This window comes from Dama dama, chromosome 20 (assembly GCF_033118175.1).
Source record: "Dama dama isolate Ldn47 chromosome 20, ASM3311817v1, whole genome shotgun sequence".
Lineage (NCBI taxonomy): Eukaryota > Metazoa > Chordata > Mammalia > Artiodactyla > Cervidae > Dama > Dama dama.
This window is the reverse complement of record NC_083700.1, coordinates 5,133,206-5,158,469: the sequence shown is the minus strand read 5'-3', so window position 1 is coordinate 5,158,469 and position 25,264 is coordinate 5,133,206. Positions and strand designations below refer to the sequence as shown.

The 25,264-nt window shown below is 45.1% G+C and overlaps 1 protein-coding gene across 1 annotated transcript; it reads left to right on the top strand.

Moving 5' to 3' along the window:
- Positions 1–428: 428 nt before the first annotated feature.
- LRRC52 (leucine rich repeat containing 52) lies at positions 429–21,479 on the top strand. The gene is made up of 2 exons (XM_061119785.1): positions 429–1,050; positions 21,139–21,479. Exons 1-2 carry the CDS (start codon positions 429–431, stop codon positions 21,477–21,479), a joined length of 963 nt encoding a protein of 320 aa, XP_060975768.1.
- Positions 21,480–25,264: the final 3,785 nt, after the last annotated feature.

The following is a 25,264-nucleotide window of genomic DNA, read 5'->3' as shown; positions in this document are numbered from 1 at the left end:
CCCCAAGGACAACCAGCTTACAAAACACCCACACACAACCCAGAAGAGTCAGGACTCTCCCCTCCCCCCCTCCGCAGGGCAGTCTCCGGAAGCTGCTGACGTCACAAAGGTGTCGACTGGCAGCCTCGCTGTCACGTGGCTCTCCCCTGGCTCCCCTTCACTTGCAAGAGCAGGCAAGCAGGCAGGCTCCCAGCAGCAGTCTGGGCGTGAGCAACGAGCAGGGCCACCAAGCCGGGTGGTGGGGCACCGGGCCTGGCGTTTCAGCTTCTGTTCGGTTCTCCTGTAATGGAAAATTGCTTTGCACAAAGCTAGAGTGTTACAGTTCTTTCCAGCGCCCTTCCCCCGCCCCACCCCGCCCCTCGCAGCCTTCTGATCAGAGGGATAGCGCCCGCTGGGAAGTGGAAGGAGGGTAGTCGCCGCGGCTTACTATGTCCCTTGCTTCAGGCCCTGGGCCAGGGTGGTTACTCTTTTCCTTCGGAATGGTACTGGTATCGGGGTCAAAGTGTCCAAATAATTGTCAATGTCAAGACCAAGAAGTGATCTGCACAGGGATCCAGTTAACCGAATACCCCTCTGACATACCCCTGAATACCCGGAGGCTGTACTTGAGTGATAACAAGATCCGTTTCTTGCCAGCGATGAATCTAGGACTCCTCAGTGACCTTGTTTACTTGGACTGCCAGAAGAACAGGATTCAGGAGGTGATGGATTATACCTTTGTCGGGGTCTTCAGACTCATCTACCTTGACCTCAGCTTCAACAATCTAACCTTCATCTCCCCATACAGTTTCTCCATGCTCAGCAACCTGCTGCAGCTGAATATCTCCAACAACCCTCATCTGTTATCACTTAACAAGTACACCTTTGCCAACACCAGCTCGTTGAGATACCTGGACCTCAGAAACACCGGCTTGCAGACCTTGGACGAAGCTGCCTTCCAGAACCTCATAACACTCCAGACCCTGTATCTGAGTGGAAACCCCTGGAAATGCAACTGCTTTTTCCTGAACTTCACCATCTACTTAATAGTGTCCCATCTGAACTACCCAGGTGAGGGCTTGATTGCGTGTGGGGACGAGGATGTGATGGCATAGGAGGAACTGGTTCCAGAGAAGGTGAAGTCAGAAGGTGGTTAGTGTGGGAGAGAAAGCTGGGTAAAGCTGATTGAAAGCATTCTTATTGCTCTGCAGGATCCATCCTTGGGTTGACTGCAGAGGCAATTAGGATCAATAGAAAATGTTCTAGAATAGTTATCCAAAGGGCTGAGTTCTGCTCCCACACTCAGCCCTTACTACTCAGCTGCCCTTGGGGAAGTCTTGATTTCTCTGAGCCTCAGTTTCTTGATCCATAAAGTGGGGACAATAATATTACCAAACATACAGAGTTGTCCTTTCAATATGAAATGAGTGGAAATGATAATGTACTATAACTGCAAAGTGACAAAGTAATACAAGGGCACTGAATTCCACTGGTAAATTATTTTAATCTGTTTAATTCAGTGACTGACTTTTCCCAGGATCTAAAAGTAAATTCAGTCATTCCTAACCAGGAGAAAATCCAGTGGTATGATACATAGAGAGGAAAGTTCAATAGAGACGGAGGAGGGACAGTTGAGCCACCTAGACATGAATGAGAGAAGGAGGAGAAGAGAAGGATTTGCTTCCTCCTTTGTCTTCAGATGCTAACATGTAAGGAAGGAGAGAATAGCATGAATGAGTGGAGAATGGGCCACCAATCCCACTGTGTCAAGCAGAGAGATTCCGAACTCACAGGCAGACTCTCAAGTCTTACCTGGTAGAGTTCCAAGCCAGTTGCTGCCACTCTGTCCTCTGTCCCCACTGCTCTGCCATGGTCCCTGGGGCACTCTGGTGCCTCATCCCTTCTTCTTTTCAGTGACTTTACTGTCCCATTCTCATCCTTCAATTCCCCCACACCACCAATATCACTTTCACCCAGGGAAGCCAGAGCTTTGGATAAATGTGAAATAATGAGCCCCTCATAGAAAGCTTGGAGCCACTGATGTAATTAAACTGTCAGGACCATGTCTTCTCTGCCTTCCCTGGGTGTGTGTTTTTGAAAATAATTTCATACACCAGCTTCACAAATGTCCTGCTGAGGTTTCCACTCTTAAGTCCAAGTGGCAATATTCTAGAAAGATTCCTGACCAAAATGCCAGGCTTTAAGGAGCACTGGGGGAGAAGGAATTGGGTGATGACAGCAAGTAAAAATGTTTCCTCCTGGCTTTCTAAGTGGGTATGTCTTTAAATGTCTTCCAGGCAGGGGCTGTACTATGATGGGGCAAGTGATGCAAAATTGGGGCTCCCAGGACGCAAAATTGACGGTGGCACCAAGAGAGAAAGTGTCTCCTTAAATTTTGTGCCTGAGGCACCTGGCTCTGCTGCTAGGTACTTCAACTTGAGTCGTGTGTATTGCTCAGTCATGTCCAACTCTGCAACCCCATGGTGTGTAGCCCACCAGGGTCCTCCGTCCATGGGATTCTCCAGGCAAGAATGCTGGAGTGGGTTCCATTTCCTTCTCCAGGGGATCCTCCTGACCCCAGGGATCAAACCCAGGTTTCCTGCATTGCAGGCAGACTCTTTACCACCTAAGTCAACTCAAGTTAGAATAAATCAAAGGAACAAACTTTGTCAGACCATTTTCTTAACAGTACTAATCATAAAAGAATACAGGAGCAGTTTCTTGGGTTACTTGCCTTGCCTCTCCAGGGATGATGTCTTCTGCTTTTCTCAAGACTGGTGCTGTGGTGGTTTCTAGAAAGCTCTCTAAAAGAAGGTTGATATTAATCATGCTCAGACATTAAATATGGTTCCCAGATGGGGTTCTCCCTGTCAGTGTTCGTGTAGCTAGCCTGTGGACCAGCAGCAGCATCTCTTGCTCCCTCCGCACCATTCATACACATTTTTCTTTTTTCTTTTTTTTTTTTTATTAGTTGGAGGCTAATTACTTCACAACATTTCAGTGGGTTTTGTCATACATTGATATGAATCAGCCATAGAGTTACACGTATTCCCCATCCCGATCCCCCCTCCCACCTCCCTCTCCACCCGATTCCTCTGGGTCTTCCCAGTGCACCAGGCCCGAGCACTTGTCTCATGCATCCCGCCTGGGCTGGTGATCTGTTTCACCCTAGATAGTATACATGCTGTTCTTTTGAAACATCCCACCCTCACCTTCTCCCACAGAGTTCAAAAGTCTGTTCTGTATTTCTGTGTCTCTTTTTCTGTTTTGCATATAGGGTTATTGTTACCATCTTTCTAAATCCCATATATATGTGTTAGTATGCTGTAATGTTCTTTATCTTTCTGGCTTACTTCACTCTGTATAATGGGCCCCAGTTTCATCCATCTCATTAGAACTGATTGAAATGAATTCTTTTTAATGGCTGAGTAATATTCCATGGTGTATACACATTTTTCTTGAGCAGAAATTGCCAATTTGCCAGGAGGACCCCCTGCTGTAAAGTGTGAAGGAGCTTGGCTTCTTCCCCAGTCCCTAAGCCTTTAACTTCACCTTCCAGGTAATCTCCCTTAATCAGAGTTTTAGCTTTTAAAGTTGTATCTTCTCAGAATTTTCAGACTAACTACTTTGGACTCTGACTCAATTCAATCCAGGATTGAACAGGATTATAAACTGAATCTGTTTCACTACATGTTTTCAAAAACATGAGAAGCTTGTGTCTCTCTTGTCAAGCTCATAAGCTTCTCCTGAATGGAGAGTCTGTCTTTAGAGGTAGACAACTCTTTCATCCAGTGTCCAGTGGAAGTCCCTGACTCAACACACACACACACACACACACACACACACACACACACACACACACACACACACCACGCGCGCGCAAACTGCAAATCTGCTCATCTCCCTCTGCTGTTTGGTTAGATCACTTCATGCAGAAGTATAGTCCCACTGCCCCAATTCACTATTATTATCTCTTAAAGGTATCAGTGAGCCCCAGGCCAGGCATAGAACAATTTAGCTTTGTATTGGGTTTTGCAGCTACTGAAGTTTTTCACATATGCAGTTTCATTTTCTTTACTTTGAGTTTCACACCAGCTCTTAAATTTTGTGCCCTAAGACTATGGAAGAGGCTAGAATAGGTATTTTTGACCCTATCCTATGGTTGAGAAGATGGATTGGTTCACCCAAAGTCACACAGCTACTAAAGGTCAGGTAGGTGGTTTGAACTTCCTGATTTCAAATTCAGGTCTTTTTCTATATGACTGCTCTCTCTTAAGTCCTCAAATTATATAACTATGATCCAATAAGTCACTTTAGTTGTAGATATAAGTCATGTCATAAGCATAGGGCCACAGCACCTAAATGTCACCTTTATGTCTTGTCTACATTTGGAACTCACACAAGATCACTTTCATGGGATAATAAACCTAAGCCATCATAGATTCATTATAATATGCCTGCACTTCCCTTCCAAGCTGAGGTTTCACCACAATCTACCCAAACTCTAAAAGAATAAACCTAACTTCTGTGTTTGCTCTCCTTTGCACCTTATTCAGTCTGGTTCTTCTTTCCCATGCGTACACATGCACACACCAATACACACAAACACCATGCAAACACATACATACATGCACATATAAAAACACAAAACTATATCTACACAAACATACATACATGTATATATACATACTCACATTCTCAACCACATATTACATATGCATGACACACAGACACACACATATAAAAATGCACAGATACACACCAACACATGAACAAACACACACACATAAAGCTGAAAACAGCGGAATTCACTGAACGCTCCACATGTCCTCCAGCCAGACCTCAGCATAAGGGAAGACATTTATTCTATGTGACTCTAGTATGATGATTCATGTCTCTGTTAGGTGAAAGTATCTTTGCTATTTACAAACACTCTAGTTGAACTCTCAACCTTTAGCCCACCTATTACACCACATTTTCTATCAAAATGGTAATCTTTGACATGTTCTTGAATGGTATCACATCTCTTCCCCATGTGCCCAAATTTCAGGATATGGGAAAAATTTCTATGAAATAAGCTGAATAACCTGGTTGTTTATAAAGGAGAATCCAACTTAAAGATGGGTTTCATTTTCGACCCAGGGAGAATACCAAACCTTACTATTGGAGATCTTGCCTTCAGTGCAGTATTGAGGTCAGTATGACAGCAAAATTATAGTATGTAGACCATTTGAAGAGCATGGCAGTGAAGCAAGGAGCTTCCGTGCTACCACTCAGCTCATCCTTTCATTCATTTAAATATTTATTATGTCCCAAACAAGTGCTCGTGGAGATAACTGGCCAAGAAGCCTGGGACTATGTACAGAGACTCATCTGACTATGAATCACCTGCACATACGCGTCCCATGGTCCAGTAGGACACCAGAACTAAACTCGCTGGACAGAGCAGGGCAAAGAAGGCAACCATGTGTCTTGTGGGGTAGAACAAGCACTTGGGAAAGTCTCAGCTGCGGGTGGTGAAGGATGGCCACCATGCAGGCAGGAAAGCCCAGTGTTGAGAGCTCAGGTTCTGGAGCAAAGTAGACCTGGATCATAATCCTAGCCCTGCCACTTAAAGAGATCAGATAATTCACTTAACCTCCCTGCACTTCAATTTCCTCATCTTTCAGGTAGGTCTAATAATAGGCCCCACTGTCCAGGGATGGTATAAGGATGAGATGAGAACATTTATGAACTTCCATTAGCATTAAGACTGGCACGCCATAAACATTCAATAAATGAATGGTAGGCAGATGCAGGAAAGGTGCAGGGCACAGAGAGAGTACCAGATTGTCAGTCGGGCGGTCAATGGGGCAAGCAGGGGACTTCAGGAAGGCTCAGTGGTGTTGGAGGACAGGGTGCCTTGTCCAGGAGACATGCCTGTACAGATGCATGTGGGGGTATAAATAGGCTATGAGAAGGTGGGCAGCAGGTCTCAGGACACCCATCCCTGAGAAAATGGGATGGAGGGAATCCTGGAGGGAGTTGGATATTGGATGAATTATGAACACAGGAATTCAGACCCTGGGGGAAAAATAACCAGAATCTCAAATAAAGGCATGGCCTCAACTGGACCATGAGACTTAGGGCTGGACCAGCATCAGTAAGCGGATTCTTCCTGAGGCACCTGAGTCTAGAACTGAAACTCTACCTTAACGACAAGCTCACTTCCAGGCACAGGTATGGACATGCAGGCATCTTTCAAGGGATGACATCAAGGAGGTCAGTTCCAACCTCCAAGGGGTGGACATGGCCTTGGGAGAAAGAAGTCACCTTCATGGTGTAATTTTGTCATCTGAAGAGTACTGAATAGAACTTTTGTCCTAGGCTCTCCCCATCTACTGCCTACCATCAGGCAACCATTAACCATTAGAGATGTATCCTTCTGGATCCCCCAAAGTGCCCCAGTCTTGAAGAGGATTGTGAAAGATACATAAATTCCTGGGAAGAATAATACAAGTGCCCCTTGATGCCTTCGAATTGTGGGTCTAGAGAAGACTCCTGAAAGTCCCTTGGACAGCAAGGAGGTCAAACCAGTCAATCTTAAGGGAGATCAACCCTGAACATTCACTGGAAGGACTGATGCTGAAGATGAAGCTCCAGTATTTTGGTCATCTGATGTGAATAGACAACTCATTGGAAAAGTCCTTGATGCCAGGAAAGATCAAAGGCAGAAGGAAAAGAGGACGTCAGAGGATGACATGGCTGGACAGCATCGCAGATGCAATGAACATGAACTTGGGCAAACTCCAGGAGATGGGGAACGACAGGGAGGCCTGGTGTGCTGCAGTTCATGCGGTCGCAAAGAGTCGGACACAACTAGGTGACTGAACACCAACAAGCTTTTATCAACTTTCATATCAGAGGAAAGAGTGATTTCTTAGGAAATACAAATAACTAACTCTGAAACAGTGGGGAACCATGAAGGAAGCCAAGATCCAGACAAGACATGGAGTGGTCTTAAAACAAAAGACATAAGGGTAATAATGTGTTCTTCCCCTATGTCATCCTACAGCTTTCCCCCCTCAGAGGAACTGTAGAGGAGGCTGAATGTTTTATTCACCTTACTTCATCACAAGGCTACAGCTAATAGGAACATCGAAACTTTCCCTTACTGACCAGAGATTTGGTGCTGTTATCAAACGTCTTCATCAAAGGAAACCCTCAGTGATAGACTCACCAGATGCACTGGAAACTGTCCAGTTCTCAAAGAGTTCATGTATTCACTTTCCAAAGACAAAAGTCATAGCAGAAACAGAAGTGAGTTGAAGTGAGCTTGTTCCCTGGATGCTCTGATCAATACAGAGTTAAAACAGATTCACAGATTCCATTTTCTTTTTGGCTCAAGTCAGCAAATAGGAAGCCTAATTCCTGGCCAGAACTGTAATTTTCCAGTCATTAATGCTGTTTGAAGGTGAGCATGGAAATTGAGCTCTTCCCAGGACAGAGCTCCCCAGCAGGACAGAGCTGAATGCCTCTGAAGATGCTCTGAAAAACTCATGCAGCTCTAAGATCCTGGACAGAATAAATCTGGCTTCCTACATCCCCTCACCCTGCCTCTACACCCTCAAATTACAGCCTAGCGCTGTCCAACAAAAGCTTCTGCAGCAGTAGAAATGGTCTAAATCTGTGCTATCCAACACAGTACCCACTAGCCACATGTGGTGATTAAACTCTTGAAATAAGGTTAGTGGAACTGAGGACCAAATTTTTAATTTTATGTCATTTCAATTCATTTAAATAGCCATATTTATGACTGGTCAGGGAAGCCTTTAATATAAGGCTTAAGCTGGAACTTTAGAATTTAGCCTCGTCTCAGGTAAGTGGCTCTAAAGCCCAGTCCAGGATGGAGATGTTCTAACATCCAAGTTAAGTGCTTCCCCCTTGCCATGATATTTCCTTACTATCAGGCACATCACAGTCCATTCAACTCTGAAACATTTATTGTATGTTTATTATATGCTTAACATTGTATTTTGATGTTGGGGTGCTTTATCACAGGGAAAGAAGTCATAAATCCTGTCTTTAATAAGACAAATCTAGGGATACAAGAGAGGGAAAATGCAGTTGAAAGCCAGGAATTCTGATCTCAATCATGTCAGTGTATGATTTGGGTGGCAAGTCATTTTCTCTGAGTCTCACTTGCTCTGAAATAAGGAAACAGGAGTAGACACACTATAAGACTCCTTCTAGTTAGACCTAAATAGAAAGATAAGATGCACTTAGATGTAGGAAGAGGAGATCAGTGGTCAGCAAACAGGGTCCCAAACGGGCAAGTACACAATGGGTTAGTGTTGAGGTGCAGGCGTTCCTAGAGATGAGTACTGTGGTCACACAATTAGGAAATGCAACCTGTAACTTCTGCATTCTCCCACCTCCTGTCTTAAACACCCTCTACTGGCCTAGAATGATGCCTCCAGCCTCCAGGGACTAGGTGCCTTGAATTTTCCTCCCACGCCTGGCCTGCTCAACCAGCAGTTCTCAAACTCCAATGAGCACAAGAAGCCCAGGCTCCATGCTCAGAGATGATGGCCCAGTGAGCTATAGGGCAGGGTCTATGAGATGCCTGAGGACAGTGACCTGGCTTCTAGCTCTACAGTGGCTGCTTCAACTAGTGAATAAATTGATTTGCACTGAGACGTTGGGGGCTTCCCTGATGGCTCAGATGGTAAAGAGTCTACCTGCAATGCAGAAGACCCAGGTTTGATCCCTGGGTTGGGAAGATCCCCTGGAGAAGGAAATGGCAACCCACTCCAGTATTCTTGCCTGGAAAATCCCATGGACAGAGGAGACTGGGGGGCTCCAGTCCATGGGGTCATAAAGAGTCAGACATGACTGGGCGACTAACACCCTGGATGAGATGTTGGTGGCTAATAATGTTTTGATTTGTCTCCCTCTAGGGGCATTTGCAATGTGACAGGGAACAAACGGAACCAGTGAGAATACAGAAAGGGACAGGCTACTAGCATAGACATGGGGGTAGTTTCAGGACAGATGGTCTGTCTGTGTCAGCCCCTAAATTATAGTCCTTAGACAGTCCTGCTTAGTCCAATGTGGGGTCCACAAGTCAAAAAGAGGAGTCTAGGCAGGAGTGCCACCAAGGCAGGGGGATAAAGTCACTTGGGGACATCTGCAGGGAGCAGATGGGCTGGGCCATGCTCGGCTTCAGATCTAAGTCATTTAGAGAGCATTTTGAACAGAGAACATCTTAGTTTCATTCTGAGGCTATTTCATCCCGTATTCCAGGCTGCTGTGATAGGATAATGGCCCCATTTCAACCCGCCAAGTACAAAGTCATCCACAACTGTGCCAAAGCTTAGATTTCCAGAATGAATTCAGGTCTTCACACCCTTCCACTGTTAATGCTAACCCATCTCCTCCATCAGAGAGAGTGCAATAAAGACCAGACGCCAAAAACAGGAACAGCTGGGCCGCAGACATTGCCAAGGCCGTCAACTGCTCTGCCAGCATGTCTCTCCCACCTTACCCCGGCCTTGTGGCTCCCTTCTGCTAAGAGCCAGAGAAGCAGCCTCCCGAGGGCAATGAAGCAGCTGAGAGGGCTGCAAGTGGGTCAGTGATCCCTAAACGATCCAGAAAATTTGAGAAGGGATGGAGGTGGCAAGCTTGTTCAGTTTGGGAAGGACCTTGTGTGATTCTCATACACTCTCTAACTCAGCCCAGTTGGAATCACTGAGAGTGGGTGATCTAAAGCCCCCTCAAACTCAGAAATGCCAGACCTCTCTGCATGGCCCCTCTGGTCACCCAACACTGTTCAGGCCCCTGGAAGGAGGCAGTGCAAGGCCCCCAAAGCAGCCAACCTCAGTTTCTTCATCTCTAGAGATGAAGAATTCCCCAACCTGAAAGAAATCCAACAAAGTGTGGATGAGGCTAGAAAAGAGAAATGGGGGTTGGCCATCTGGGGCCTTTGAATGATTTTCTAGGGAACATGCAATGTATCCTGAGAAGTTTTGGAAGGCAGGCAAGATGGATGCAGAGCTAGGAGGCTCCTGTGGGCATTCAGACAGAGGATGGCAGTCTACAGCAGAGGCATGAATGAAGAGGTACAGATAGGTCAGAAGAAAGTGTCCAGAAGGCAGACACAGCAGGACCTGGGACTGAACTAGACCTTCTCAGAATCCCCTGCGCTCCCTTTGTGACTCTGGGCACAAATCTAAGTAATTAACAGGTTTGTGTTCTTTAACATTATGTTCCCTGATAGGAAGGTCTACAAGATCAAAGAGCAGGTCTGAATCTTCAGGCACAGAGAAAGTTCTCAAAAAATATTTGAGTGAATAAAAAAAGTCAATGAGATGTGGAAAATAAAGGAAAGGAAAAATCAAGTGTAATTCCCAAGGCTTTGGCTTGGACAACTGTGGGGACTTCACTGAGAGAAGAAAGTAGTAATGGGGCTTGGGGAGAGGTCAAGTCCCATCTTGAATGTGTTGAGTGGGAGCTCTTTGTGAGACAGGAGGCTTTTGGATGTTTTGACCTGAAATTCAGAGTAGAGAATAAAATATATGTTTGGAAATCATCAGCTCGCTGGTGATCATGAAAACCAAACAAAGGATGTTTGGAATGAGAGGATCACAGGGTAAGGACAGAAGATTTGGGGAATGCCAACATATCAAAGGATAAGTGCAGAAAACTGAATAAAGTGAGGGGATCGGCAAAGGAACTATGACAGAGTGGTGTGGGCTTTCTAAACAAAGGGAAGAGCAAGTGCAAAGACCTTAGGGTGGAATTAGTTAGATGTAGTAGAAGGTGAATATGGCTGAAGAAGAGTGAGTGAAGTAAGAGATGAGGTTGAAAATCAAAGGCCAGATCATATAGGACCTGGAGGTCATGGAGGTCATGGAGAGGCTTTTGATTTTATTCCAAATGTGACAGGAAGTTATGAAAGGGTTTTAAGTGAAGAAGTGACATGATCTATGATTTACAGCTGCTTCCCACTGCTAGATGGAGAGATGAGAAAGCGGGGACCTGAGTTAAGAGGCTGTCTCAGTTTTCAGGCAAGGAAGGACAGTGGCTTGGCTCCAGGCAATGGTCCAGAGAAGGTAAGAATTAGGGTATATTGGGAAGGTAGGACTAACAGGACTGGCTCATGGCTTGAATTATGGGATGTGAGAGAGGCAGCAAGAAGGACTCCCAAGTCTCTGCCTGGGTGACTGGTGAAGAGTGTTGCCCTTCTACCACTGAGCTTTTCTAAATTGCCTCTTATCCACGAGGATGATAACTGTCCATTACTGGAATTTTTCCAAGAAGATGGGTAGTTATTCACAAGGTCCAGCTCTAGGCCAAACTGAGAGCAAACTAGGGTTTACAAATTAGCTTTTCAGAACTGCCTGGCACCATCCCCCAGGTCTGGCATGCAGCTGGCTCCTCTCCCCCATTCAAAACCTGCTACGGAAAGTCAGTAGCAGGGGTTCCCCAGGGGAGGGCCTAAGTCTTTGGCCTCTTTTCCAGAGGACTTTACACTTTAAGCCTTGTTTTATCAGTGAAGTGAAGCTCTGTTGACAGAATTCTAGGCACTGAGAAGCACATGAGAAGTGTTATGAAGAAAAGGGGTCTTTCTACCTGTAAACTGTGCTCATCTTCAACCACTTATACAAAAGACCAGTCCTGTAGTCTAAGCAACTTTAAAGCACAGGAATAATCAGGTTGAACTTGCTAGACTTCAGGGTTTGTTCCTGTAATGTTCCAATGGTCTATGAATCAGGATTAAGCTTTACCAAAATATGAACTCTTCATACAAGGGAAAAAATTGTTATAAGAACTGTACTGCCTAAGCCCAAATCGTCCAAAGCCAAGGACACTTTAGACCAGGAGTCAGCACACACTTTCTATCTGTGGCTGACTCTTTTTGATGTTTGACAGAAAACAACAAAATTCTGTAAAGCAATTATGCTTCAATTAAAAAATCAAAAAAAGACAAATAAATAGTTTAAGCTTTGTGGGTCTTTGTTGTGACTACTCACTCTGTAGCATGAAAGCAGCCATAGAAAATACATGAATGAGAGGTCAAGGCTGTGTTCCAATAAAACTTTATTTATCAGTACAGAAACATGCCACAGGATGGATTTGGCCCACAGATTGTAGTTTGCTGAACCTGGCTCATGCCACCAAGGGAAGACACCTGGGTGATGAGAGAAAGGAGCTCTAGGGAGGCAAAAGTGGGAGCCAAGGTCAGGACTAGAAACACTCAGAGGACCATGCGTGAGGCTCTAAGAAGGGCCTTGCTGGCCAGTTGGCTTTGGTTGTGCTGGGCTGCCATATGGTGCAGTCCAGGTTCCCCTCTAGGGAGTCTTCTCTGAGCCATTCATCGTGTGCTGCTGCGGCGGCTGCTTAGCCACTCAGTCACGTCCAGCTCTGCGCAGCCCTGTGGCCTGCCCCCTGCCAGGCTCCTCAGTCCATGGACTCTCCAGGCCAGAGGACTAGAATGGGTTGCCATGCCCTCTTCCTGGGGATCTTCCAGACTCAGGGATCAAACCCAGGTCTCCTGCATTGCAGGCAGATTCTTTACTGCCAGCTGAACCACCAGGGAAACCCCACTCAGAGTATAGCAGAATATAATAGTGTTCCCTTCAAATTCCATCAGAAACAAGTCTTGCACAGCAAAGCCAAAAACATGAGTTTTAAAGAAATGCTGTATGAGAATCCAGCCGAGCTATTTCAAATCCTTAAAGATGATGCTGTGAAAGTGCTGCACTCAATATGCCAGCAAATTTGGAAAACTCAGCAGTGGCCAGAGGACTGAAGAAGGTCAGTTTTTATTCCAATCCCAGAGAAAGACAGTGCCAAAGAATCCTCAAACTACTGCACAATTGCACTCATTTCACATGCTAGTAAAGTAATGCTAAAAATTCTCCAAGCTAGGCTTCAACAGTATGTGAAATGAGAACTTGCAGATGTTCAAGCTGGATTTAGAAAAGGCAGAGGAACCAGAGATCAAATTGCCAACATCTGTTGAATCATAGAAAAAGCAAGAGAATTACAGAAAAACATCTACTTCTGCTTCACTGACTAAGCTAAATCCTTTGACTGTGTGGATCACAACAAACTGTGGAAAATTCTTCAAGAGATGGGAATACCAGACCCATCCTACCTGTCTGACCTGCCTCCTGAGAAATTGGTAAGCAGGTCAAGAAGCAACAGATAGAACTGCACATGGAACAATGGACTGCTTCCAAATTGGGAGAGGAGTACGTCAAGGCTGTATATTGTCACCTTGCTTATTTAACTTACGTGCAGGGTACATCATGCAAAATGCTGGACTGGATGAAGTGGAAGCTGAAATCAAGATTGCAGGGAGAAATATCAATAACCTCAGATATGTAGATGACACCACCCTTATGGCAGAAATCAAAGAACTAGAGAGCCCCCTGATGAAAGTGAAAGAGGAGAGTGAAAAAAACAGCTTAAAACTCAACTTTGAAAAAACGAAGATCATGGCATCCGGTCCCATCACTTCATGGCATATAAATGGGTAAACAATGGAAACAGTGACAGACTTTATTTTTTGGGTTCCAGAATCACTGGGATGGTGATTGCAGCCATGAAATTAAAAGACACTTGCTCCTTGGAAGAAAAGCTATGACAAACCTAAACAGTGTATTAAAAAGCAGAGGCATTACTTTACAGGCAAAGGTCTGTATAGTCAAAGTGATGGTTTTTCCAGTATGGATGGATGTATGGATGTGAGAGTTAGACCATAAAGAAAGCTGAGTGCTGAAGAATTGATGCTTTTGAATTGTGGTGTTGAATAAGACTCTTGAGAGTCCCTTGGACTGCAAGGAGATCAAACCCGTCAATCCTAAGGGAAATCAGTCCTGAATATTCACTGGAAGGACTGATGCTAAAGCTGAAGCTCCAGTACTTTGGCTGCCTGATATGAAGAACTGATTCATTGGAAAAGACCCTGATATTGGGAAAAATTGAAGGCAGGAAAAGAAGGGTACAACAGAGGATGAGATGGTTGGATGGCATCTTGAGTTGATGGACATGAGTTTGAGTAGGCTCCAGGAGCTGGTGACGGACAGGGCAGCATGGCATGCTACAGTCCATGGGGTCGCAAAGAGCCAGACATGCCTGAGCAACTGAACTTTATGAAATTAGGCCAATAATCCACACATTTTCCCCTGTATGCATTCAACAGATATTTATCAAGGCTCTACTGTGTGCTGGCACTAGGGGTATACAGGTGAACAAATAGGGTCTCTGCTCTCAAACAATTCTCAAACAGTGATTGGAACAATAACTACATTTTGATATGCCTGCAGCCCTTGTATCCTCACCCCCATCTCCATCTGCACTTAGCCTCATTTCCTTCTCCACTCTCAGAAGACAGTTCAAGGCTTACCCTTCATTTTGTCCTGGAGACCATCTGTTCCTGCCTCCTCCAAGACTTCACATCCCTTAGCTCACTGAATTCTCCCTAAACTCTCACACGGTAAGCAGGGATTGGTATTAGCCTAGTGTAGAGTAGTCCAAAATGGTAAGAGGTTAGCTGGCCCATCTATGGCCTTCTATCACCCCAAGTTCTCTTTCCTCCCACTAAGCCTTATGTCAATAATTGCCCCCAAGGGACATTAATAACAAAAAATATTTAACCCACTCAACAAACATACTTTGAGCTCTGGTGTGTGTTAAGCAGTACTCTAGATGTTGGGGACACAATAGTGAAACGCAAATCCATGTCTTCATGGAGTTCATAATCTAGCAGACAGGAGCAGACAAGTGTATACATAGTAAATCCACTTCCTCGTTAAATACATAAGTTAGCTGGGGAAAAAAAAAAAAAACAAGAGAAAGACAAAGTACTGAACATCTAATGATATTCAGGCAAGCTAGGGCCTGATAAGGAAAAATGGGGGAACTGGGCCTTTCTCTAGGTTCCAGGTGGAAATTTTACCACAAAGTGCTTAGGCTGATAGACACTGACATTTGTCCTCCAAGGGGCAGTTGCAGTGTAACTGAAGTCTGCAAATTGCATCCTCTCCCATTACATGACCATCACCTGGAGGCTGGCCTCCTCCACTTAGCCCACGCAGTTCCTGAGTAAGACTGTCCAGGGAACTTGAAGCAGCCTGCTCATCTGGAGAGCCAAGTGGACTGCAGAACTGTGGTCACTTTTGTGGACTAAGAAAAAGAGCAGTTCCTCATAAAACCACCAGGTTCAAGCTGGTTTTCTGAAGGAAGGCTTCCTCAGTTCCTATGCTACCAGACGTGGTTCTGGGTCCCTGAAACTTTTCCCTTCATGCATTGATGTTGGCAGATAGGTTTTCCACTTGTGAGCAATGTGCCACATGAGGAACTAAATAAGTGTGTGGTTTATGTTTCCTTAGGAACTATTTGCAGGGGGAATTTAAACATTAATGATACCTGTAATTGTACCTAGGCACTTTAACTGGGGCAAATGCTCTGCACCTATGAAGTGGAGCTGAGGAAGGGATAATATGGGGCTGAGTCACCTGTTTGTAACGTGAATGAAAGCCCATACACAACAGTGCCTGGTAGCCTTTTCTCAGAGGCAAGGAGACCAAGAAAGCCAGAGAAGGAGTAATTGATGAACAATGTATTCATTCTGTAGCCTGGGAATAATTAAAACTACTTAGTGGGGTGCTTCCCTGCTGTCTCAAAAAGTGAAGAATCTGCCTGCAATGTGGGAGACCCAAGCTTGATCCCTGGATTGGAAAGATCCCCTGGAGAAGGGAATGGCAACCCATTCCAGTATTGTTGCCTGGAGAATTTCATAGACAGAGGAGCCTGGGAGGGTACAATGCATAAAGTCGCAAAAAGTCAGACACGACTGAGCGACTACCACACATACCCAGTGGGGTGCTCAGGAGTAGAGTTTAATTTATATGACACCTAGAACATATAAGACCCTCCAAGATGAGCAGATAGGTCCAAAACTCCAGTCATCATACTAGACTAGGAGAAGAATGCATGATGAGCAAACTAAAGACGAGATGAGCCAGCAAGGACCTATTGTATAGCATGTGGAACTCACCTGGATGTTACCTAAGAGCCTCAGTCGGAGGGGAGTTGGAGGGAGAGTGGATACATGCGTGTGTGGCTAAATCCCTTGGCTGCTCACCTGAAACTATCACAGTGTTGCCAATTGGCCGTACCCCGATACAAAATAAAAAATGTTTAAAAAGAGAGAGAGGTGAAATAATAGAGGGCTAGGATCATTTAAAAAGTGGGAGAAATGGAAAACAAGTAGTTAATCCAAATATATCAGTCTGACATTAAATGTTAATGGGCTGATTAAAATACAGTTTCCTAGATTGAATGAAGAACAAGTCCAGCTGCATCCTGCTTACTAAATGTACCTTAAATATAGGAACACAGAAAGATTAAAAGGATGGGAAAAGATATGCAATACAAACACTAACCAAAAGAAAAGGGTAAATCTACCAGAAAGAGGTAACAGTTATATATGTATTTAAGAACAGTGCTTCAAAATATGTAAGCAAAACTGGACAGAACTATTTGGAGAAGTAGACAAGTGCACAACCATAACTGATGATTTTAACATACTTCCCAGTAACTAGCAGACAACAAATATGCTAATAGTAACCGAGACAATAAATAAAGTTAATAAAAAGTCAATAAAGACATAGACAATCTGTATAAAAGCACCCTAGTTGGCATACATAGAACAACATATTCAACAAAGACAATACATTTTTTCAGTGCACATGCAAAAATTACTAAAACTGACTCTATTATAAAGAAAATTCTTAATAGACCTCAAATGACTGAAATCAGAAGGAATATGCCTCTGACTACAGTAGAATTGAACTAGAACTGAATAATGAAAGCAGTGCTAGAAAATCCCCAAATATTAAAAATCAAGTAATTCAAGGAATATTAGCTTTTATTAACAAGAATGATAATGATCAAACATGGATTATGTCTTCAAGAGTTAAAAGTCTGTCTTGTAGGAGAGAAAATATGCTTTTTGCAGGACTTTTCTAGTGGTCCAGTGGTTAAGACTTCACTTGCAGGGGTTGTAGTTTTGGTCCCTGGTCAGGGAGCTAAGATCCCATGTCCCTATAGCCAAAAATCCAAAGCATGAAGCAGAAGCAATACTGTGACAAATTCAATAAAGACTTTAAAAATGGTCACATCAAAAAAGTATTTTAAAAAAATACACTTTTTCAAAGTTTTTTTCTTTTCTTTTTTTTTTTTTTGATGCTTTGCTTTTCTAGCAAATAACCACCAAGTAAGATAGAACATGATAGGTGCAGTAAGAATGACACTAGGAAATGCAATAAATGAGTTCAGAGCGGGAACAATCACAAGATATCCTCTGAACTATGAGGATGAAGTGGCTGGGAAAGGGTTCCTGGGAGTAGATGCATTTACATTAGACCTCGAAGGACAGGAAGGACTTGATGATGCAAAAATTGGAGGAAGAGATATTTGATGCAAAAAGAGAAGTGTAACAAAGCTAGCTGTAGGTAAGGGGAGATGTAATCAAGGAGCAAAGGGTGAGTAACTGGGAGAACTGAGAAGTAAGGTGGGAATGGTAGAACAGAGCAACCCTGAGGGTTCTGAACACCAGGTGGTCTGGACGTTACCCTGAGCCCACGGGGGAGTGAGACAAGGGTTTTGAACCGGACTGTGACTGGCAAGAGCCAAGCTTGCAGAAGTGTGTGCAGTGGTCAGAGCTGGGGAACTGGCAATGGTGGAGGCAGACCTGCTGGGAGGTGAGGAGCGCTCACACCTTGGCGGGGACAGGCAATGAAGAGGGGAGAGAGAATGCAGCGGCAGAAAAACCCTCCCCACAGAACCACCCACATCCCTCACTTAAAAGCAGCCTAACAATGCATTAAAATCACTGCCTAATTGCTCCTTTCAAGGTAATGCTCCAAAATGGGGAAATAACGCATTTAATGTTTAGTCTCATATCTGCCGCTCAAGCCCTGATTTGAAAGCCTAATATTTTTAAAAATAGAATGAGATAAACCCCTCTGCCCCCACCACTGGGTACACTCCAGACCCTCAGAGTCCCATGTTCTCCTTTCTCATATACATCTTTCTTTGTATATTCCCACGTGGTGTCTCTGGCAGCTTGGGCAGGTGCTTGCTAGAATTCCTGAAGATTGCAGGAGTCTTCCCTCACCTCACCAGCCTCTGCTTGGGCCTCCTGGAAAAGCCCCCGAGGTCCTTGAACCAGGCTGACTAGAGAGAGGTCTTGAGACCTAACTGCGTCCCTGACCCTTTACAGCACCCTGAGATGGAGACCCAAGGCCCCTTTCCCCTCCAGCTGGCCTGGGTCACCCACAGGGCCTCCGTCTCACACTCGTTCTACAGAGGGGCTTCTTCCTTTCCTTTCCTCTGTAATCTTTGCAGCCCCATGCTGGCTTCCTCCTCCTGTGACTAAAACCTCAACCAAGAGCGAGTCCTCAGTAGCATTACAAACATCAGGCCAGCTTCCTGACAGTAACCAACAAGTTCACTGCAGGTGCGCTGACCAGGAGCCAGGGTGCGGGCAACAGTGCCCGGTCTGGAGAGGACTCAATGGTCATGGACAGCTCATTCCAGTCAGCCAGGGCCAGCCGCCGCCCAGTAAGCTCACCTCTGTATTCCTTTCCCTATTTCTCCTGCTTCTAGCTCCAGTCCAAACTGATTTCCTTCATTTCCTTGGTCATCAAGGAAATCAGTGCCTTTACATAGCCTAGGCTTCCCTTGCGGCTCAGCTGGTAAAGAATCTACCTGCAATGAGGGAGACCTGGCTTTGATCCCTGGGTTGGGAAGATCCCCTGGAGAAGAGAAAGGCTACCCACTCCAGTATTCTGGCCTGGAGAATTCCATGGACTGTATAGTTCATGGGGTCCTAAAGAGTCAGACACAACTGAGCGACTTTCACTAATACCACTATATAACCTGGAGTTCCTACCCTGCTGTAGGGGAAGCTTCTCCCCACATTAGTCTCTCTCTGTGACTCCCACTTCTGCAAAACAAGCTCAGATGGCTCAGTCCAGGTTTTCTGTCTCCTATCCCCTGCTGAGATCCTGCAGTTAACCTTCAGGTTAGGAAACCTTTCTGAGTCTCAGTTTCCTGATGTGAAAAACAAGGATGAAAATGTGTGGGGAAAAAAAAAGAAAAAGAAAAAGTGTGTCAACATTCTTGTAAGAATTAAATGAGATAGCATTTGCATATCACTTCGCATATAGACAGAACTTGGTAAATATCAGCTGCTACTATGATTCTGATCATAATTGTCTTAAGCCCTAATCTCAACCCTGAACGGAAACTCATTTATCTAATGCTTGCTGGATATTTTCACCAGGACACTGCACGCAGGCACCTCAGCATCAGCATGGCAGAGTATATGGAGCTAGAAAAATGTAGGGCTGATGACAGAGCTCTGAGCAGTCTATGCAACTCTTGTGTACAGTGTAAGTGTACGCTGTTGTGTACAATAGCTTACCTGCTCACCTGTGCCAATTAAATCCTCTTTATTACCCCAAGAATAGATGTTATTCTTTATCAGTTCAGTTCAGTTGCTCAGTCCGACTCTTTGTGACCCCGTAGACTACAGCACACCAGGCTTCCCTGTTCATTACCAACTCCCGGAGCTTACTCAAACTCATGTTCATGGAGTCAGTGATGCCATCCAATCATCTCATTCTCTGTCATACCCTTCTCCTCCTGCCCTCAATCCCTCCCAGCATCAGGGTCTTTTCTAATGAGTCAGTTCTTCACATCAGGTGACCAAAGTATTGGAGTTTCAGCTTTAGCATCAGTCCTTCCAATGAATATTCAGGACTGATTTCCTTTAGGATTGACTGGTTGGATCTCCTTGCAGTCCAAGGGAATCTTCAAGAGTCTTCTCCAACACCATAGTTTAAATCTTTTGAACTAAATCATAGCATTAATTCTTCAGTGCTCAGCTTTCTTTATAGTCCAACTCTCATATCCATACATGACTATTGGAAAAACCATAGCTTTGACCAGATGGACCTTTGTAGGCAAAGTAATGTTTCTGCTTTTCAATGTGCTGTCTAGGTTGGTCATAAATTTTCTTCCAAGGAGCAAGCGTCTTTTAATTTCATGGATACAGTTATTCTTTATAGGATGAGGCAATGGGATTCAAAGACAGAATCAGACATCCTGCTGAAGTTTCCAAAATTAGTAAGTGACAGTGGGTTTGAATTCTAGTCTGTCTGGCTCCATGACCCACTTTATCTTCTATTGTATACTGAAGTCCACAATCCTTGGTGTGGGGAGGTGCTCAGAGAAGGAGCCAGGCAGCTGAGTCAGCCACTAGAAAGGACTGAGACTCATGTAGATCATGAGTGATGCCAACAGCATCACAGAAGCAGAACCGCTTCCCATATTGGCGGTCTCTTTCCCCTGAGCTCCTCCCTGATTTCTCCAGGTTGAGGGTGTAGAGAACACACAGTAGGCATTTCCAGGGAATCCTGTCCCTCCTAAGTGGGGTGTGATGACCTTGGGTGGCCTCAGTGATCCCTGGCTGGGCTCAGGCACAGGAGAAGGGAAAGGGACAAGGTGGAGGGGAAGGTGGGGGTGAGGCAAGGAAGGGGAGCAAGCGATGCCAAGCACTGATGGAGCTCTGTGAAGTGTCAACACTCCATGACCATCTTGCTTAAGGTTCCAAACTCCCAGCTCCTGCTGTGGTCTCTCATTCCTTGAAGAGCCTTAAAAGGCAAAGGTCATTTTCAGGAGGTGATGTGAATGCAGCTAGAAGTGAACTTGCTCAGTCATGTTCGACCCTTTGCGATCCCATGGACTGTGGCCTACCAGGCTCCTCCGTCCATGGAATTTTCCAGGCAAGAGTACTGGAGTGGGTGTGTGAATGCAGCTAAGCCTGGGGCAAAAAGCAATCCAGGTGCAGTCTCAAACCTTACTATGCCCAGGGATCACCTGGAGATCTTGTTAAGATGCAGATTCTGATTCAAGGAGGCCTGGGCATGCTCCCTGAGATTCCACATTTCTCCCGGGGTCCCGGTGATGCCGGTACGGCTGGCCCCCAAGACCACGCTTTGAGTAGCCGGCATCCAGGCCATCACGCCAGGTCCCCGTTGGCCTCACAAGCCTAGGAGATGTGTTTCAGCACTCTGCCTACTGTGTGTTTCCTCTTAGATGAACAAAATGCCACCTGCGTGGAGCCCACAGAGCTGGCAGGATGGCCCATCACGAAGGTGGGGAACCCGCTCCGGTATATGTGCATCACGAACCTAGATCTCCAGGACTACATCTTCCTGCTGCTCATCAGCTTCTGCATCTTCTCCGCGGGCACCGTGGCCGCCTGGCTGACCGGCGTGTGTGCGGTGCTCTACCAGAACGCCTGCCGCAAGTCGAGCGAGGACGACGTGGAGGACGAGGAGGTGGAGAACGAGGTCGAGCAGAGGGTGGAAGTCGGCAGGCGGATTTTTCATAGCAGAGTGGACTCGGGCCGTTATGGGTTCCCTCAGCTGATTTAGTTGCAGAGGCTGATGCTGCTATCTGATGCAACTTTCCCAGGCTCCCGCCTTCTGTCTTGCCCTCCGCTTCCCACTCCTCAGAGCTGTCTTAGAGATGGAAGCCTAATATTATGGTAAAATACTATTCCAGTAAAATAAATAAAATGTTTGGCGGTCATTTCACAGGTTGGTCTTCTTCTGCTCAACCAACCCAAGCACGATTTCTCAAGCTCAGAAGAATGGGGTAGAACGAAGTCTACTGAAGCTGTTGTAGGCATCTAAATGTTGAGGAAGCCCACTCTGAAAACGGGCCATATTGTGTTTGATGAGCACCTACTCTGCCCCTAAATTAAGTGCTGGGGGGAGGGATCTGAGAAATATAAGACTTAAAAGATTTGTCCTGGAAAAGCAATAAGTTGGTTCAGGGGAGTAGTCAACATTAATGTGAATCAAATGGAGAAAAACACAGGACAAAATGACAAGAACTAACAGGAGTGGACCATGTCTGTGGGCTGTGTTCACACTTCCCCTTGTAATATCACAACAGTCCTAATTTACAGTGACACTAGTTTACCCAAATGGTCAGTAGCACAGCCTCCCAAAGCCCACATTTTTTCCTTTAAGAGAAGCTGCCTTTCCACAAAATGTTTAGCAGCATTACCAAAGGTTCATCGTGTCAGCCTTGTCACAATGAAGGAGAGAGGCACAGAGGCAGCCATCACTTCTGAGGCCTTACCATGTGCCTAGCATCATGACACATTTAATGGGATTAATCCTCATAACAACTCAGTCAGTCGGGCATTGTTACCTCATTTTCGTGATGCTCAGAGAGGCTAAGTAACCAGCTCAAGATCACACAGATGACAAGAAATAGAACAATTGCTGAACCCCAGGCTGCCTGACCCAAAGCCCACGCTCTATGCACTGTGACCTCCCGTCCCCGATGAAGCGACAAGACAGCCAAGTGTGCACCCACCTGGTCCTGCTCTAGGGGCTGCTTAGAAGGAGGGAAGGAGCAGAAGTCAGGGTTGGCTCAACCCAAAGACTCATGCTTTCCCTTTCTCCCTTCCCAGATCGAATTAAGACTCAGATCGAAGCCCCACCCATGGAGCTACCTGTCCCTAAGCCCCCAGCAAGACTTGCCTTTACCTCTACACTTACTCTGCAAATTCATGTGATTCCCTTGAATTTGCTTGGTGCCATGCCCTCCAAATTGTTGTTGTTGTCGTTGTTGAGTTTCTAACTTGTGTCCGACTCTTTGTGACCCCATGAACTGAAGCATGCAAGGCTTCCCTGTCCTTCACTCTCTCCCTCAGCTTGCTCAAACTCATGTCCATTGCATCAGTGATGCCATCCAACCATCTCATCCTCTGTCACTTCCTTCTCCTCCTGCCCTCAATCTTTACCAGGATCAGGGTCTTTTCCAATGAGTTGTCTCTTCGCATCAGGTGGCCAGAGTATTGGAGCTTCAGCATCCATTCTTCCAATGAACATTCCAACAGGATTCCTAGTTTATGTCCTCCCCTCTGTGTGAACTTGAGCTTCCTACTTGTTCTGACCTTGAGAGCAGAGGCTGCCTGTTATTCCCCATGGAGACAGCATGTAGGGTGGTGCCTTACACAAAGTAGGGGCTCATTAAATGCTCATTTTTGCATTCCGTTTAAATCCCAGCCCACCAATCATTCCTACTCTATTATCCTGATTGTGAGGGGTGGCCGTGGGCAACTTGTTCAACTTCTCTAACTCTCAGTTTCTTCATCTGTAAATGGCATTCATTATACTGCTTACATCATAGAGGGATGTGGCAAGAATAAAGTGAATACCAACTATAATAATACATTCTAGAATAATTTTACACTTACAGAGAAGTTACAAAAATAGTACAGAGAGTTACCATAAACCCCTCACCCAGTTTCTCCTAAAGTTACCTCACATTACAGTTGTCTCACAGTATATTCATCAGAACTAAGAAACCAACATTAGTTAGTTTAGTTCAGTTGCTCACTTGTGTCCGACTCTTTGCAGCCCCAGGGACTGCAGCACGCCAGGCTTCCCTGTCCGTCACCAACTCCCAGAGCTTGCTCAAACTCATGTCCATCGAGTCAGTGATGCCATCCAATAATCTCATCATCTGTCGTTCCCATCTCCTCCTGCCTTCAATCTTTCCCAGTATCAGGGTCTTTTCCAGTGAGTCAGTTCTTTGCATCAAGTGGCCAATGTATTAGAGCTTCAGCATCAGTCCTTCCAATGAATATTCAGGACTGATTTCCTAAAGGACGGACTGGTTGGATCTCCTTGCAGTCGAAGGGACTCTCAAGAGTCTTCACCAATACCACAATTCAAAAGCCTCAATTCTTCGGCATTCAGCTTTCTTTATAATCCAACTCTCACATCCATACATGACTACTGGAAAAACCATAGCTTTGACTAGATGGACCTTTGTTGGCAAAGTAGTGTCTCTGCTTTTTAATATGCTATCTAGATTGGTCATAGCTTTTCTTCTAAGGAGCAAGTGTCTTTTAATTTCATGGCTGCAGTCACCATCTGCAGTGATTTTGGAACCCAGGAAAATAAAGTCTCTTGCTGTTTCCATTGTTTTCCCACCTATTTGCCGTGAAGTGATGGGACCAGATGCCACGATCTTAGTTTTCTGAATGTTGAGTTTTAAGCCAACTTTTTCATTCTCCTCTTCCAAGAAACCAACATTGGAATACTGCTGTTAACTAAACTTCAGACCTTATTTGGATTCCCCAGAGTCCTTTATCTGTTCCAGAATCCAATCAAGGATACCACATTTACATTTAGGATATTCTTTAAAACAACAATATATCTAACATTTATTGTCTGTATGTCAAGAGTTGCTCTGCATGTTTCTAATTAAACACTAAATGTATCAACTCATTTAATTGTCAACATAACCATTGTGATGTGGATATTATTATTTGTATCCTCATTAGATAGGGAAGTTGGGCTTAACTAGCTCAAAATTATGAAGTAAGACCAGAAGTCAAACCAGCTCTGTGTGACTATAGATTGTTTTCCCCAAACCACTGATCAATGCTAGCTCTCAAGAATTTAAACTACCAGGAAAGCCTTGGCAAAAGAAATATGAATTGCAGATTTGCACAGTAGTTCTTCCCCTAAGAGACCCTGGATCTTTATACAGACACACACACATACACACAAATGGGCCCAGCATCTACTCTGACTGGCCCTGAGGATTCCACAGGGAACAGACAGAATCAAGACTCTCAGGGAGCTTATAGTCTAGTTTGGCAGAAACACAAGTAAGCAAGTGATTTCTAGCCAGAGTGGTAAGTGAAGTAAGCACGGGGTTCCAAGGGACCCAGGGGAAGGGCACCTCTCACAGTAAGTAGCAGGGAATCTTGAAAGTCTTCCCCTAAGGACAAGACATCTAAGCTGAGACTTGGCTGAGTGCAAAGTGGCAAAGAATATGTGTGTGGGCGAGGGGGACATTCTAAGTAATAAGAACTGTGTGTGCAAACACCCAGAAGTGGGAAAGGACCTGGTACATCATTGTAGCTAGAATATAGAGTAGAAGAGGGGAGGAAGACAGGAGAGACCACATGAGAGGGAGATGCAAGGCCAGGCTCCAAAGTCTTTATGCCACCATTTGTTACCCAGGGTTATGGTAGGTTCTGCTGCGGTAACAGATAAAACCCAGAGTTTGCTTAGCTTAGCACAACAAAGACACTTCTCACTCCTGTAAAGTCTGATAAGGGAAGGGCAGCCCTCCTCTACCCTTCAGCTCCAGCATCTAGAACACAGGCCTGGAGTCCACAGCA